The sequence below is a fragment of the Neolamprologus brichardi genome, chromosome 11 (assembly GCF_056152115.1).
Source record: "Neolamprologus brichardi isolate AB-2024 chromosome 11, ASM5615211v1, whole genome shotgun sequence".
Taxonomy (NCBI): Eukaryota; Metazoa; Chordata; class Actinopteri; order Cichliformes; family Cichlidae; genus Neolamprologus; species Neolamprologus brichardi.
The window spans coordinates 19,928,388-19,944,989 of NC_142114.1; the positions used below are offsets into that span (position 1 = coordinate 19,928,388).

The window sequence follows — 16,602 nt, forward strand, 5'->3', positions numbered from 1 at the left end:
ATCAATAAAGCCAGTAGTTAAGTCCTCTGATCTTAACTAGTAATGACTTTATTAATTCCCACACAAATACAGTCCTAAAACTATTAGAAACATGGATTTAAGATCTTAGTTTTGTTTGGCTTTTCTCTTTATTATTGTAGTCTTTACCTTACAAGATAAAATATCTACAGCCAACAATTGTTGAGATTTTTTTGACATACTTGTGACTATCACTTGTAAATGATAGTTAAACAAGTAGTGGTTTTTGAATTCTAATCTAAGAGTTATTTTTCAGCACACAATCTTGCTGAATAAAATTGAGCATGTCTCTATCATAATCAGCATTCTGCATTTTGCATTCTTTGTCTAACATTTAGATTTGTGTGATGGTCTGAAACATTTAAATGTGACAAACATAGAAAGAAATAGGACATCCGGAAGGGGCAAACACTTTTTCCACAATACTGTAACTACATCAGTGCTGACCACTAAAGTGGGCAGAGACGCCTCAAGGTCACCACTTGTCCATGTTGCATGGTGTTTGGGCCACCCTCCTGAAACGCAGCGTGCTTACAAAGTGAGATGCACATAGATTTTTTTAAAGACACTTCTTAGATGGAAAACAGGTATGTTTTTCATTTTTATGACTAATACTGATTTATTTTTATTAAAGCTGATTTGGATTGATGATTGATTGGTAATTTATTTCAACATGGGAACAATTTACAGGTATATTTAGAAAAGAAAATAAGAGAGAAAAAAAATACTATACAAAATACATACAAAAAAACTTTCTGATTAATTTACATGTTGAAAGGGAGTGGGAAGAAGTAAACACTTATTTAATCCCACTCCTTTGCCATAAATTATAAAGCTGATTTTATTATTAAAGCTGAAAGCTTTTTAATTTATGTATTAGTTTATTAAAACTTTATATACTGGCATGGAGACTTGCAGGTCAATGATGAAAAGAATGAGCTTTTCTCAGGAAACTAATGTACTCAAAACATCAACTTTTGGTTTGTTTGTTTGTTTGCTTTACAATTATTCATATAGTAAACTTTGATATTTTAAAGTAAACATACACAGGTAGGCCACTCTTGGCTTTAAACCTATCCTGTCTCAGGTTTCCTTTCTTTGCACTCCTTGTAAATTTTCCTCTCTGTGATTATCAGATTATCACCTCCATCTGTAGAGGCTTTTCCAGTTAAAAGTTAAGAAATATCAATTTGGTTTGATTGAAAGTAGAAAAGATGACAAGATCCTATCACTAGCCTGCAGCTAGCCCTTCACCAACAAGATGCTCACTCTCATGCATGAAGGCTGATATTTCAGATAACATGTTGCTCTGCACACATAAGTCTGTAATCTTTGAAGATTTTTTTTCAAGTTTTCATCCATACAATAATAATGTATATTTTATTGATCCATGTGGGGAAATTCCTCTATGCATTTAACCCATTCACTCAGTGAAGCAGTGGGCAGCCATTGGGCACCCGGGGAGCAGTGTGTAGGGACGGTACCTCAGGGTAGCCGATTAGTGCATTTGATCCACTGATCTTCCGATTATGGGGCCACCACTCTACCTATGGAGCTATCCCTGCCCTGGAAAATTCTGTAATAAATTTAAGCACTGATTAAACGCTTCCTGTCTATTACAGAAGACCGTCCATATGCTTTGCACACCATTGGATCCTAACTGGATTGAAGTTTTTAAACTCTCACTTGTTGCTTAAACTCCATGGAAAATCAATAACAACCTGAGAGGTGTGATTAATTTTAACAGATGAAATTATTATTTATTATTATTATTTATTATTATTTCAGGCTTGTTTATATATATATATATATATATACCACTCGGTCCCGTGTGTCTAAACGAGCCATTTTTAAAAAAAAATGTATTTATTTTTGCTTCCTTTCATTCATATATATATATATATATATATATATATATATATATATATATATATATATATATGTACATTGTATAAAACAAGCCTGAACCACAAAATTTATTTATTTTTTTATTTATTAGCAATTAAAACTTAAATCAAATAGCAATTTGTATGTATGATTTACAAATTAAATTGATTTCAGAGTTGTGATTTATTGCTTTTACATACAAGCAGCAGAAATGAGCTTTTTCCAAAGGTTGGCTGGCCCCTCCATTAGTGATTGGGTAAGGATCTCTACCTCATTAGGGAGTGTATTCCGAGTAGAGCTGCTACTCCTCCACATTACAGGTATTGCACTGCAGTGGTTTGTATCATATCTATCTAATAGACTCCAATTTGTGCATGTAAATGGAGAGTCCTCTTCACACACTGAGGTTAATTATGGAGTTCCACAGGGTTCAGTGCTAGGACCAATTCTGTTTACATTATACATGCTTCCCCTAGGCAGCATCATTAGAAGACATAGCATACATTTTCACTGCTATGCAGATGACACCCAGCTCTATCTGTCCATGAAGCCAGATAACACACACCAATTAGTTAAACTGCAGGAATGTCTTAAAGACATAAAGACTTGGATGGCCACTAACTTTCTGCTTCTCAACTCAGATAAAACTGAGGTCATTGTACTCGGCGCTGAAAAGCTTAGAAATCTGGTATCTAACCAGATTCTTACTCTGGATGGCATTACCTTGGCCTCCAGTAACACTGTGAGGAACCTTGGAGTCATTTTTGACCAGGATATGTCCTTCAACGCACATATTAAACAAATATGTAAGACTGCGTTCTTCCATTTGCGCAACATCTCTAAAATTAGAAATATCCTGTCTCAGAGTGACGCTGAAAAACTAGTTCATGCATTTATTACTTCCAGGCTGGACTACTGCAATTCATTATTATCAGGATGTCCAAAAAACTCACTGAAAAGCCTTCAGTTAATCCAAAATGCTGCAGCAAGAGTACTGACAGGGACTAGAAAGAGAGAGCATATTTCTCCTGTTTTGGCTTCCCTTCATTGGCTTCCTGTTAAATCCAGAATTGAATTCAAAATCCTGCTCCTCACATACAAGGTCTTAAATAATCAGGCCCCATCTTATCTTAATGACCTTGTAGTACCATATCACCCTATTAGAGCACTTCGCTCTCGCTCTGCAGGCCTACTTGTTGTTCCTAGAGTATTTAAAAGTAGAATGGGAGGGAGAGCCTTCAGTTTTCAGGCCCCTCTTCTGTGGAACCAGCTTCCAGTTTGGATTCGGGAGACAGACACTATCTCTACTTTTAAGATTAGGCTTAAAACTTTCCTTTTTGCTAAAGCATATAGTTAGGGCTGGACCAGGTGACCCTGAATCCTCCCTTAGTTATGCTGCAATAGATGTAGGCTGCCGGGGGATTCCCATGATGCATTGAGTTTTTCCTTTCCAGTCACCTTTCTCACTCACTATGTATTAACAGACCTCTCTGTATTGAATCGTATCTGTTATTAATCTCTGTCTCTCTTCCACAGCATGTCTTTATCCTGTCTTCCTTCTCTCACCCCAACCGGTCGCAGCAGATGGCCGCCCCTCCCTGAGCCTGGTTCTGCCGGAGGTTTCTTCCTGTTAAAAGGGAGTTTTTCCTTCCCACTGTCGCCAAAGTGCTTGCTCATAGGGGGTCATATGATTGTTGGGCTTTTCTCTGTATCTATGAAGCGCCTTGAGGCGACATTTGTTGTGATTTGGCGCTATATAAATAAAATTGAATTGAATTGAATTGAATTAAAAGAATTCCTCCTGGGTGCCTCCTGGGTGAGGTGTTCTGGGCATGTCCCACCGGCAGAAGGCCCCGGAGCAGACCCAGGACACGCTGGAGATTATATCTTTTGGTTGGTCTGGGAACTGAGAACATTGGTCCTTGGTACTCCCCTGGACAAGCAAGGGAAGAGGGAGGTCTGGGCTTCTCTGCTTAGGCTGCTGCCCCCGGATAAGGAGAAGAAGGATGGATGGATGGATGGATGGATGGATGGATGCATAGATGGATTATTGCTCACACTGTTTATTTTCCATCCATCTATCCATTCGCTTCCGCTTATCCTTTTCAGGGTCGCGGGGGGCGCTGGAACCTATTCCAGCTGTCATAGGGTGAGAGGCGGGGTACACCCTGGACAGGTCGCCAGTCTGTCGCAGGGCTAACACACAGAGACAGACAACCAGTCGCACTCACATTCACTCCCGCATTCACACCTATGGGCAATTTGGATTAATCAATTAACCTATCCCCACAAACTGCATGTCTTTGGACGGTGGGAGGAAGCCGGAGTACCCAGAGGGAACCCACGCAAACACAGGGAGAACATGCAAACTCCACACAGAAAGAAACCGGCCTGAGGGTGGAATTGAACTCAGGACCTTCTTGCTGTGCAGCAACAGTGCTAACCACCGTGCCCTGTTTATTTTAAATAAAATAAATTATCTAAAATATATGTTTCAATCAAGTGCCAGAGACTGTCAACTTGATTAAAATAAATAAATAGAAAATGAAAAAAACTGGTTGGAGTATCAAGTGACTAAAAGCAATATTGTTTTGATACATCATTTCAATGTGTCTGCTCAGATTATTTTTGTTTTTTATAGAAACACATAACTATGCTATTCCAATTTTGTCCATTCTAAAAACAACAAAAGGTCTGTGAACCACCTTTGAAGTACTTCCAGAATCCAGGCCTAAACACTGTTATATGAACTTCTTTAATTACCTACCATTAACATGTGTGGAATGTCTAAGTAAATTTGGAGAATTATGTATTTGTCTACCAGTGGCCACTAAAAATCTGACTAGTTTTTTTTCAAAGGCTACCAAGTAACATCTAATAGATATTAATCCATTTGTGTCAGTAAGTTGAAGCAAAGGTCAAGTGCCAACATGGCTTTGTGCATTTCACAACACCTGGGATAAAGCCACTGTTTATGATGAGTTAATAATCAGCAAGTTGTTCCAGTTCATTGATTTCTGTTTCCCTGAAGAGAACAACCTGACAGAGGTCAGCTGCTGGTGCAGACATGGGCGCGCAATTGATATCACCTGTTTGAAATTGTTGTGAAATTAGTTTCACTTTAAGGTAATGTCAGGTAAAGCTTCAAAGCTTTAATCTTCTTGAAGGTGAGATCTTTTGCAAAGCTGTTTATACATCACTTTTATCTTGGTGTACCTTATAAACAGGCAGTGTCTGCATAGTTTTTCTTCTGTTTTTTTTTCTAAGTTGCAGCCTTTTCAGGGACACACATACACAATGTTTACTTTGTACTGTCCAGATGTTTAACATAAAGCAGTTTAAAGACAAGGGCAACAGAATTTTGATCCAGCATATTTAGACAGCTGCAAGACCAGGTTTGTGAGTACAGTGCTCTTATGAAACATAATCTGAACATTAGTGCTGAGCTGTTTCCATATGGAAGAGCAGACTCTGTGGACTGCAACACAAAATCAATTTTATGGTGGACTCTGCCCACAAAAAATGCTTCGCTTAGCTGAAAATGTTTATCTGTCTGAAACTTTTGCTCCAGATTTTTACTTAAAATCTGTGGTGCTGGAAGACAGACTTTGACTTCTCTGTAAATACAGAGCATATCAACGTCTGCCAAAAATAGAGATACCTAAACCAAAGTGTATTTGCTCAGCGGTGGAACTCAGCTTCGGTTGATTAGGGAAAGATCCCAAGAGTTTGGGACTTTATTTAAAAAATTAGATTTTACTAACATTCATATTGTAACACAGTGATACTTAACATGAAAGACAAATCATAACACATTGTAAATGGTAGATCTGTGTTAAATGGATTAAACCAATTTTTCCCAAACAAGTAAAAGTTCCATCTTTCAAAAAGGTATAAATCTAACTACCTAAACTAAAACTTAACTCAAATGTCTTTGAATGCCCTGTCAGGTGTGAGTGTTTTTTTTTTTAGCTAAGACAACAAAACTTTTCAAAGTCAAATTAGGGAGAAAATAAAACCATAATAAGACTTGTTGATTTGCTACCGGTGAATCAAAGAAAAAAAAAAAACTGATGAATGATCATCCGATCAGGACCAATGTTCACATTGCCAAATACAAATAAAGTGGCTAGATAACATTTGGTTCATTTAACTCCTGCTGACCAGAGCCAGAGGAAATGGTAAAATATACTCTCTTGATCATGGTAGTCTTAATGACAATGCACAAATCTGTGTTTTTCTTGTAGCTGTCAAAGACAAAGAACCAGTATTTTTTTTGATATAATCTGCTATATAAACTGCATATGGACTGTGCTGACAAAGAGTTCTGTTATATTAATAACAATATCATGAACTGTTATGATGTATGGGTTTCTTTAATTCTCCATGACAGCGCCATATGAAAGCACTTCTTTTCAGTCTTTTCTTACTAATGCAAGGTATGACTTTACAAATACTTTCTTCAGCATTGATTCTGTCATTTCTGATCACGTTTTGTTTTGTTCTAATTGACTGACAAGCATCTTTCTTTGCAGCATGTGGGCCACTTCTGGCCCAAATAGAGCCCACAAAAGAACCTGACTCACCAGGACTGCTGCAGAAGCTGGCAGAGAGGGTCAGGTATTTCAGAAAAAAAAAACCTGTTGACCACTGAATGCAGTTCATTCACAAGTTCAGACTAGAACTCTTTGTAAATGATCAGTAAATTATCAGAATTGTTAAAATATTTAGTTTGATTTCACTTATTGTGTCAAAAAGTTTGCACAATAACATATTTATTTGTGTATTATATGTACTTTGCTGCTTTTATCTCACAGGGCAGCCAAAAATAAAATCCTGGTGCTTGGGGAACTAACACAAGGCTTTGCTGGTGCTTATTATGAAGACCACATTCAACCGGTGACTGACAGCTATGTTAAATGGGCCTCTGGCGTCAAAAGCTCAGTGTGGGAGAGGATTCAGACTACCATCGGCCACTACACACCGTTTAACACAACTCGAGTTGATTAACTCACTTAACGAGAAGCTGAGAGTAAATCAGTATTCTTACTAAACGTCATGGCTTCACTGCTGAAGTGATCCTAATTTAATGTTTATCATTAGGCTTGTACTAATGTATGATGCATAAAAAAAATCAAATGAGTTGTTAATAAATATCCTTACAACATATCTGTTTGCCTCTGCTGCAGGTTTTAGAGTTTTTGTATTTGTTTGGTTGTTATTAAACAAAGAGCACACCAACTGAATCCGATTAACCAACATTTTGGTTTTGGTTTTAATCGAAGCTGAAAAGCTTGTCTTCTTGATTACGTGAGTACAAGTCACACACAGGTGCATTAATCGACAAGTAAAACAAATCTCAAGCATTAAATGGATGCATGTGGATATGTGAAAAATAAGGTTAAAAAGAAAAAGAAAACAGTGAGATGAAGATATACAGAGGAGAAACCTTTTTAAAACACTATTGAAAAGGGAACTGATCCCATTGCTGGCAGAGTATTAGGGTGAAAGGTGAGGGCAGAATGCCCAGCAGCCATTGCTCAGTACAATGCGTTGGGTTGCGTTCTGAATGATTGACCTGTTGACCATTTGACACCAATATCTGAGTACATACTATAAAATCTGCTGTTAAAAAAGTGCTGATCATCAAGAGCCGATACAGTTAACATTATCTTTTGTCATAACAGATACAGACACACGAGCTGCTTTAGTTTTTTCTATAAAATGAGGTGTAATTGTTATGACGTTCTGCAAACACGCAACTTCCACAGTGCCACAGTGCATCCTGCCATATGGATAAGGATAAACGTACATTTCAGAAAGATTACATAACAACTAAGCCATATTTCCACATTCTGCATTTAAAGAATGTCACGTACACTGGACTTTGTGTAGGTGTATGCGTGTGTGTGTTTGCGTGCATGTGCATGCAAGCATGTGTGTGTATGCTCATCAGATGACGTTTGTTTGCAGTCCCCCCCTATATCTTCCTGTCCAGATGTGCGCTCTGAGTTACAGACAACTCGGTTTGAGAGAAGACTGTCACTTCTTGGATCTGTGCATCCAACGCAACAGCAGGTAATCCCTTTTTCTTCCTGCAGCTGCCCTTGCAGCTTCTCTTCTGCAACTACAGAGTAGATTTCACTAAAACAGCTTTTCGTGAAATATTTAGGAAATGCAGTTTTGCTTTAAATGTTAGCAATTTAATCACCTTGTTCATGATCTTCAGTTGTTAAAATATGAAAACAATTCAATAAGTTGAAATGTGAATTTCATTTGCTTTTTCGTCTTTTGTCTTTCAGAAATGAATGCAAAATATGTTTTTGCACTGATCTTGGTGCTGCAGGGTAAGTCACCCTGTAAACCTTAAATGTTCTGTAACAGTTACGATTCAGTCAGGCTTTTGAGCAAATTGAGTTTGATGTGACTGTTTTTAATCATGTTTGATTGGCCCAGTCTAACATGCTTTTATTGCACTCAGGGATTTAATGAACACTGTGTCATGGATGAATATTGCACGTATTTATATGTAGCTGACATGCAACACAAGTGCTTAATTTTATAATACAGTGAGCTGCTGTAGCAGAAAAATTTCAAATTTAAATACCGACCAAGGAAATCTGATACTGAGAGTGAGGTGCCAAGATATGTGGGACAGTTTTTATTTGGCTTTTAAATAACATTTACACACTAACCACCTAAACAGTTGAGTGAAATTTCCCAATGCAACAATTAATCTTTTTTGTTGTCTCTTTTTAACATGTGTATACATCAGTAATTATTGAATTTACTTGCAACTGTTTTAATAGTACTAGTTCTCATCTCTCTCTCTAAAAATCTCAACTCTGTTGCCTTCCAGTCTCTATGAGCCTGTGTGCACTTCCCGAACCATCGCCAGAAATGGTTGAGTTATATAACACCCACAAAGCCACATTCATGAAGAGACTGATGAATTTTTACAACAAGGTGCACGCTGCTGCCACTCCCGTTGTGGAGGGCATACGTGACAATGAGCGTTCACAGGATGCCAGGGAATTTGCTGAAAATCTGCAGAGCAAGCCTGAGTACCAAGCCTTTGTGAAAGTTGCCACGTAAGTTTTCACCTATAACTATCCTAGTAACGCCTAATGTTTCACAGGCGGCTCCAAAAGAAAATAAACCTTTGTAAGTTGCTAATGTCATTACTTGAAACATAATTTGCTATTAGATGCTACTTAATTAATGTTTAGATTTCACAATTTCAGCACAAACACATACAGACAGTTTTTATGGTTTTGTTGATTTATTTGGTAAATTCTTCAATCGTGGATACTTTTAAAATCATCCATTTTTCCTCTTTTCATCAGTGCTATCGGTCAGGAAGCAATTCCCTTAGTGGACAAGGCTCGTACAGCAGCACTGGGTGTCTATGAATACTACCTGCGCCCCCACATTGGCATCACCCTGGGCAGGGGCATTGACCACGCTAAATCAGTCCTGGACGAAGTCCTGCCTGCTGAGTAAAGAAGACCAGCTGGAGCAAACTGCCTCTCAGCAGCCCTTGTTAGATGATAGGTCATAGTAACTACACCGGAGAAGAAGAATACAAATACAATTCTTTGCCTCTTTTAAATCAAAATACTTGTCCAATCATGCAGAGTTAAAACCATGAAAAACATGTCAACACCACATATGCAAATTGTGCATGTACAGTATTTTATGTTTGAAACACTAACCAGAGTTTGTGTGTGACTGTGTATGTAATGTGGGCGTGTTCAATAAAATTAAGTGAAAACTCTGTGAAATATGTTTCTTCATATACACTCAGATCCTCTCCTGTTATGATACGAGGAAAAAGTTCTAGTCTTTGATAATTCTGTTATTTCCTAATCTTCTGATGTATCTTTTAAAGTATGTATAGAGTTTTTTCATACATTTCATACTTTTAATTATGAAGAAAACACACTATTTATTACAACATAAATTTAAAAAGAAAACTCAATTAAACACCATGGGTTTATTTTTTACTCACTGTGGTTTTGCAGTGAGCTGTCCCCTTGATAAAACTGGAAATATAATGAAAAGGTGGTGCTTTAAACACAAGCTAATAATATCATTAATACCCTGAAATAAGTCAAACTCTGTCCCCTGAACAGTGAATTTGTATAATCCCATATGAAAACTTTTTTTAGTGACAGAAATACTGAAAACACATTATTAATGTCTCTTTTGTATCTTTACATAAATTGATTGTTAACCTAAAATTACTGAAGAGAACTGTACAATAATCTCAGACATTTTTATTTGAATTAACTTTCCATAATTTGAATATTAATACAGGTTTCCTGTTGAATAGCACTTTGCAAGAACATGTGGAATATCTGCCTTATTCTACTCATATGAGCAGCAAACAAATACTCTTCCTGCGTTCACGACAGCAGAAATCACTGATTGAATTTATAATGCAATAATACACCAATGTTATTTTCAGCTACAGCAATAACCATGCCGAGATGAGCCATCACAGCGTTTATTCAGTTGGGTTGAATCAAAAGTGCAAATTCTCAAACAGTTTGAACCCCACTGCTGCCCACAGCTGCACTCAACTGACCTGAGTTCTTGGGGTCGCACACAACATGACATGTGAGACTGGAACACATGATTGGATTGAATGTTTACTTAGGCCTCCATCAACATGTAGACATCACAGGGGAAAGCACTTAGCTCCAACAAATAAAAGAGATAAAACAGTTTTTTTTGTCACATTAACAATTATTCCCAGCACAAACTGAAATGTTTTTAAACCAGTCTCCTCGTGAATTCTGGCAAATTCTGTCTTCTCCAAAAAGAGATCTAAACATCTCACAAATTCAATATTTTCGTAGGTCAGAATTTTATTTGAAATTGTTTCCTCATAAAATTGTTTTTACTCTGGCTAAAAAACAAACAAAAAAAAGCACGTGCTTGATATTGACAAAGCTGTCTGGACTCTGAATTCTGTTCACCAAATGTTCACCCATGGCAAGCAAGAAACTGTCACTTATTACCCAGAGCCAAAATATTTACTTTAATATATAACCACAGCCTCAAGGCTAAAAAGACAGATTTTGTCTCAAGAATGAATATTATAAGTATGTTATAATTATTAGGGAAAATAGGAAATAAAGAGCACGTGAGGACAAAACAACATAAGATGAACAGCCAGCTTTAGACTTGTATTTTCATTTCAAATTGAAAAGAATCAAGACGGGGATTCAATGTTTTCCGCTTGTAACTGTGACCAAACTTCTCCTTTCCTGACGGTTTTTGAAGAGACAAGTGGAAAGAGATTGTTTTTGTTCTTAAAAAACTAACTAACTAACTAAATAAATTCTTAAGAGTTTTCAATGCAACACCATATATTCATTAATGTGGCTGTTTCATAACCAGAATCAGTGTGGGTGACGTGTTCAGCACCCTTTAGACTTTGGACCATTTTAAAAGGACTTGGGACTGTTGCAGTGTGTTATGAATGACTGAGTCTTGTTATACAAATCTAAAGTGCCTCCTTATGTAGACTGTGAACAGCACAAGGAGTAACAGTCTGCTGATACTGACCTTATCAATGGAAAAGAATTGACTGGGCCACATTTATTTGTCAGCATTCTTCCACAATGCTGTTTTCAGTCTATACTATTAAAGTCACTCCTGACCACAGCTGTGCTACCACTGTTACAAGTACCTTGTCATGCTTTATTCACTATCCTTGTATTTGCATTATCCCAATATCTGCTTTATCAAGACACAATGGTGAACCACTCCAAAAAAAAAACGCACAGCTGACAGCAGTCCAGGTTTATCTCCCACAGAGTGCACTTTGGCTCTGAGAGCAACAAGTCACCACTTTTACACTCCTATATAAACAGGCTGGGCCGGCACTACCTCTTACGTTGTTTTCTTTTCACAGTCACTTCTGCAGAGGAATAGAGTGAGTACCAACACTTTTGATTCATTTACTGAGCAGTTTTAAAATAGACGCATGCTGTTTCACTGTGTATGAGAAAAAGCCGAAAGATGACCTAACCGTTTGGGAGATTTGGGGAGATCTTCTGTGTTTTAATGTTAGAAGTGGACTAAAACAACATATATGCACAGTTAATATAACAAACACATCGGCTGGATGAGTGGGTAAATCTTGGACAATGTCTCACCCTAGTGGATGGAAAGAAGGGAGCTTCAAATGTTTTTTTTCCTCTACATTCACAGATCCAAGGACCATGAATAAGCTGCTGGTCATCACTGTGCTTGTTGCACTTTTTGCACTCAGTAAGTTTGTCCTCAGAGAGTAAAGCCAACAACACAAATATATAATATACCAGGAGGTTTTTATAATTTAGTGATAATAAAACTTTAAGCTTTTCAATCCTAACCTGTTTGTAACATAAGCGAGATCTCTACAGAGTAATAATGAGCACATTCAGTTCAAGAAAATGGATACAAACCAGATGACTAAATGATATGTTTTTGTTTTTCATTTTGGTCAAAACTGAAATTCACATCACATATTCTGATATAGAAAAGCTATTGAATGCATTGACATACCATTTTTAGCGGGAAATGAAGTTTTGTTTTAAGTGAAGACATTAGGGTGAAAGACTTTTCTTCTTCTCTGTCTTTTTTTGCCTCTCGTGTCTTTAACCCTCTAACTAATGTGGCCTGTTTTTGCATAGGTGCTGAAAGCTTCCGTGTGCCAAGGCAGGTTGATGAGGAAGAGCAAGGGACCATCACAAAAATAACAGATACTGTCAAGTCCTACTATGCAGGTGCGGTCAACACTGCCAGTGATTACCTGGAACAGATCAAAGGCCTGAAGCTGGAGGAGAAGGCAAAGTAAGACATTTTGATATTAAGATGAATTCAAAAAAATGTTCATTTTAATCTATAACTGCTCTCATTCTGTGTTTTTACCACAGGAATCTTTACACTGAAACTTCCAACATTATGAGCACCTATCTTGGCATTGCACATGACCAGCTTTACCATATTTTTCACCATTAATAGTGAAAAAAAAGTTATCCAATGACCTCCACAACGTTACATGGTTGTGTAAGGACTTTCAACCTAAACAAGAAAGGTTCAGAATTCATTTTACATTCTGTCCTTGGCGATACTCTCCCCACACGCAAGTGTCAAACTCTCTAACACAATGGACGAGGTGCATTTTGTAGCACTTTCTCAATCCACTGCATTGGAGGTAAATAATGATAACCACCCAATGGGGACTTTAGTCCTTTGAAAAACAACTAAGAGCTTGGAATGAGAAAATGGACATGAGAATTTGGCAAGCACAAGAAAGGGAGCATTTTAAGATCTGCTACCACCTGCTGATATGCTTGTTTCCTCACAGTACCATGGCATCTCTGAATAAATTTCAGTGTTTGTTATATCTTGAAATAAAATATTTATACTGAAAAAAACATAAACAGGTGTCTGTGGTTGGTACATGGTATTTTTGTGAAGTGTTTGATGTATTAAATTCAGCCCATTTTGCCCCCATCTGTTTGTGCAAGATCGGTGTCATCTTTCAACTCAGTGATGCAAAAGGTCGTGATTTTGTCTGTACGAATCTGCAGTGAGACACAAGACTTTTATCAGCTCAGGCAGCACAAGAACAGAGGCTTCTGTTGTAATTAATAATGGATGAAAAGAAACAACATGCAAAATGTGAGCGGCGGGAAATTGACAGAGATGAATAAACAACAAAGACTCTGAAGTTTGTTTTATGGATACTGACAATCAGTGATGCAAGAGCAAGTGATTTTTAATTAATGCACAAGTCTACAACATGCGGCTTCTTCTGAAGCTATTACCAACAGAAACAAACCAAGCAAAAAAAAAATCTGCTTTAAAGAATCTTGTCTTGTGTAGTCGTTGCAAAGGATATAGACTGCATCAGAGAAGCACAGAACAAATTACACATTTGTGTGGGTTTTAAGGACTACAGTGATCCCACACTACCACTCATGGTTTATGTACAATGACTATAATCACTGGAACAAAAAGAATAGACAAATATTAATATTAAAATAATGGTTTTAGATCCTTGAGTTGCAACTGAACATGCATACAGATCTGTCCAGACTGGATGAGTTTGAAAGGAGCTGCATTCTCCAGTGTTTTCTCCTCTATCCATTAGTTTTCTTAACCTTCTTGTCCAATTAAGGCTCACATAATGGGAGCAGCCTATCATAGGTGACATAAGGTGAAGGCAGGTGACAGTCTGGACAGGTTGCCAGTCAATTGCAGGGTTAACACATAGAGACGAGCAGTGATTCCCAGCAGAATTTACAATCTCCAATTAGCCTAACACACATGTCTCTGGACTGTGTGAGGAAGCTGAAGTACTTAATGAGAATTCATGCAGGCACAGGCAGAACATGCAAACTCCACACAGAAAGCCCCAGCTGGCTGGTGGCTTCAAACGTAGGAACTTCAATCCCAGCTTTTATTTGGAAAAAATCTGTTTCCATTTGCTTTAAACATGTATTGACAATTAAAATGCGTATCAAATATTTGTATGTCAAAAACAAAAAAGAAATTCAACTGTACCTATTAATTAAACATCAGACAGCTGAATAACACTGAACATATTGAATACCTCTAAAGCTGTTATAATGTCTGCAAAACATACATTCACATTTCATCAGTCAGTTATTTGCTTGCCTTGAATGTTGATTTTTTTCCACAAAACAAAGTTCATGAAACATTAACAAGCTGTGTGAGATCTCCATCTTTTAGATTTTTATAAATATTTACAAATGATCATGTTATTAACTGATAAAACAAATCTGATATTTTTTAAAGACTCAAAGGACAAAATAAAATTATAAACAAACTTTGTTTTCCCAAGAGGCCATGCAGTATTTGCAGGGTTTTGAAATGATATGATAAATATTCCATTTATAAACAGAAGCGGGAATCCAGTCATATTGTCTTTTTTTTTATTACTTCTTGTACGATTGCAAAAGCTTTTCCCATTTATCTATGACACCACTGACCGCTATAGAGTCCACTTAACCTTAAAAAATGGCTTTAATATTGCCCACTGAGCCAAAAGAGACTGTGCTGCAGGTCTTGTATGTTATAAAAGATATTAACTTGACCAAAAAACACAAAAACTGTAACTAGAATCTGTTACATCTGAATAAAAAATGTGATAAACCACAGGCAAGAGTCTTTTTATGGTTTTCAGGAAAGCAACAAATTGGCACAGGAAGGAAAGCATATCACCCTAAATGAACTGATAACATTGTTACAAAGGTTACAGCTGAGCAGGAAGTGGTGCTGGAAAGTGATAAAGCAGTCTGTTCCTCCAACTGAACCCTAAAAAGCTTGCAGATATATAAAAAAAATAAAATAAGGACTGATCAAAGTGCCTTTACAGACTATACAGAAGAAAACTGCAAAAAAATACGTGCATGAATCTTCCCTTGTGGTCATTATATCCATATATTCAGGCTCACGGGTAGATATTTCCAATCTTGTGTCCACAATAAAGTGAATAAATATTATAAAGGACATTTCTATTTTCTCTTTGATCTTTTTGACGGGTTACAAGAGCCTCTCCCCTGAGGGACAGCAAGATGTCCCAGCCTATGTCTAGACCCTGGCATGTCTATTGATCTGACAAATATCCTGCATAGTAACCTTGGGTGATTGTGAACCCACATATTTATTAGTGAATGATTTTGCCAAATAAAACCTTAAAATTAAAAAGATAATTTTTGGTTTATTGGTCTGATTTGTTAAGAAATTAACGTCCCTAATCGAAGTCATTCAAAACCAATGTGGAAATGGCAGTGAATGAATTCAGCGGCATTCCACTAAACAATCATATTTGATGAGATGGGAAAGTAATTTTAAGAGGACATGTAATCTGTCTGTGTCAGATGAGTCAATCAGTCATTGTATTCAGCTTTGTCATTTTGGTTTTGTGTTGTCAGTGTTAGAAAGCCTCAATAAAGCTGACAGAACTGCTGCAAATCCCAATTGGGATTTTGCTTAATTAAATCACATTCATCAGCCTGCTGTTCATGTCTGATTAAAGCTCACTGTTCTTCAGTCACGGGCCTATTCCTGCCAGTGGCCTAAGAAGTCTGCCTGAGGATAATAAATTTGATTTTCTTTTCTGTCCTTTGCACATCCTACCAAACTGCTGCATGTCTTGGGGAACATGACAAAGGCACAGAGCAGAACATTTATGTTGCTTTGGGATCATTCACAGTCCCTACCATTCAACTCTCCAGAGTCTAAGTTGTTGTACATCTGGCTGAACCTGCCTATTTGCAGCCTATTTCTCTGACCTGTTGCTTGCCTGGGGAGACTTGCCATGGCAGTGGTTAGGGCTCCACTATCGCAGATCAGCGTAAGTGGATTTAAAAGTGATACTGTTGCTTTTATCCCTCATTAAGAATTTAGCATAGCTGCAGATAAGCTGTTTTTTTTTCCTTTTAATCTGGTCCTCAAATATGCTTTTTAGCTAAATGTCCCAGGAGTTTCATTTTTTTTTAAACAATTTGGGAAATGAGCTTTTATATACTTTTTTACTGAGAGTGAGATAAGAACTCTTGATTAGGTAAACAAGACATATTAACTAATTGGTGAGCATGTTTCTTTCTGTAATCAGACTATGAAGGGAAGCCAGCTGCTAGACCCCACTGGTCTACTCAATGTCCAAAT

General features: G+C 37.2%; 3 protein-coding genes across 3 annotated transcripts; all 3 read left to right on the forward strand.

Moving 5' to 3' along the window:
* Window positions 1-5,976: 5,976 nt before the first annotated feature.
* apoc4 (apolipoprotein C4) lies at window positions 5,977-7,074 on the forward strand. Its single transcript, XM_035915507.2, has 4 exons — window positions 5,977-6,086; window positions 6,299-6,344; window positions 6,441-6,525; window positions 6,723-7,074. Exons 1-4 carry the CDS (start codon window positions 6,084-6,086, stop codon window positions 6,913-6,915), a joined length of 327 nt encoding a protein of 108 aa, XP_035771400.1. The 5' UTR covers window positions 5,977-6,083; the 3' UTR covers window positions 6,916-7,074.
* A 786-nt stretch (window positions 7,075-7,860) lies between these two features.
* Window positions 7,861-9,689, forward strand: apoa2 (apolipoprotein A-II). Its single transcript, XM_035915506.2, has 4 exons — window positions 7,861-7,983; window positions 8,208-8,252; window positions 8,765-8,996; window positions 9,252-9,689. The coding sequence occupies exons 2-4, from the start codon at window positions 8,210-8,212 to the stop codon at window positions 9,406-9,408; spliced, it is 432 nt and encodes a 143-aa protein (XP_035771399.1). The 5' UTR covers window positions 7,861-7,983; window positions 8,208-8,209; the 3' UTR covers window positions 9,409-9,689.
* A 2,020-nt stretch (window positions 9,690-11,709) lies between these two features.
* apoc2 (apolipoprotein C2) lies at window positions 11,710-13,346 on the forward strand. Its single transcript, XM_006808200.3, has 4 exons — window positions 11,710-11,851; window positions 12,130-12,189; window positions 12,594-12,753; window positions 12,837-13,346. The coding sequence occupies exons 2-4, from the start codon at window positions 12,141-12,143 to the stop codon at window positions 12,919-12,921; spliced, it is 294 nt and encodes a 97-aa protein (XP_006808263.1). The 5' UTR covers window positions 11,710-11,851; window positions 12,130-12,140; the 3' UTR covers window positions 12,922-13,346.
* The last annotated feature ends 3,256 nt before the right edge of the window (window positions 13,347-16,602 follow it).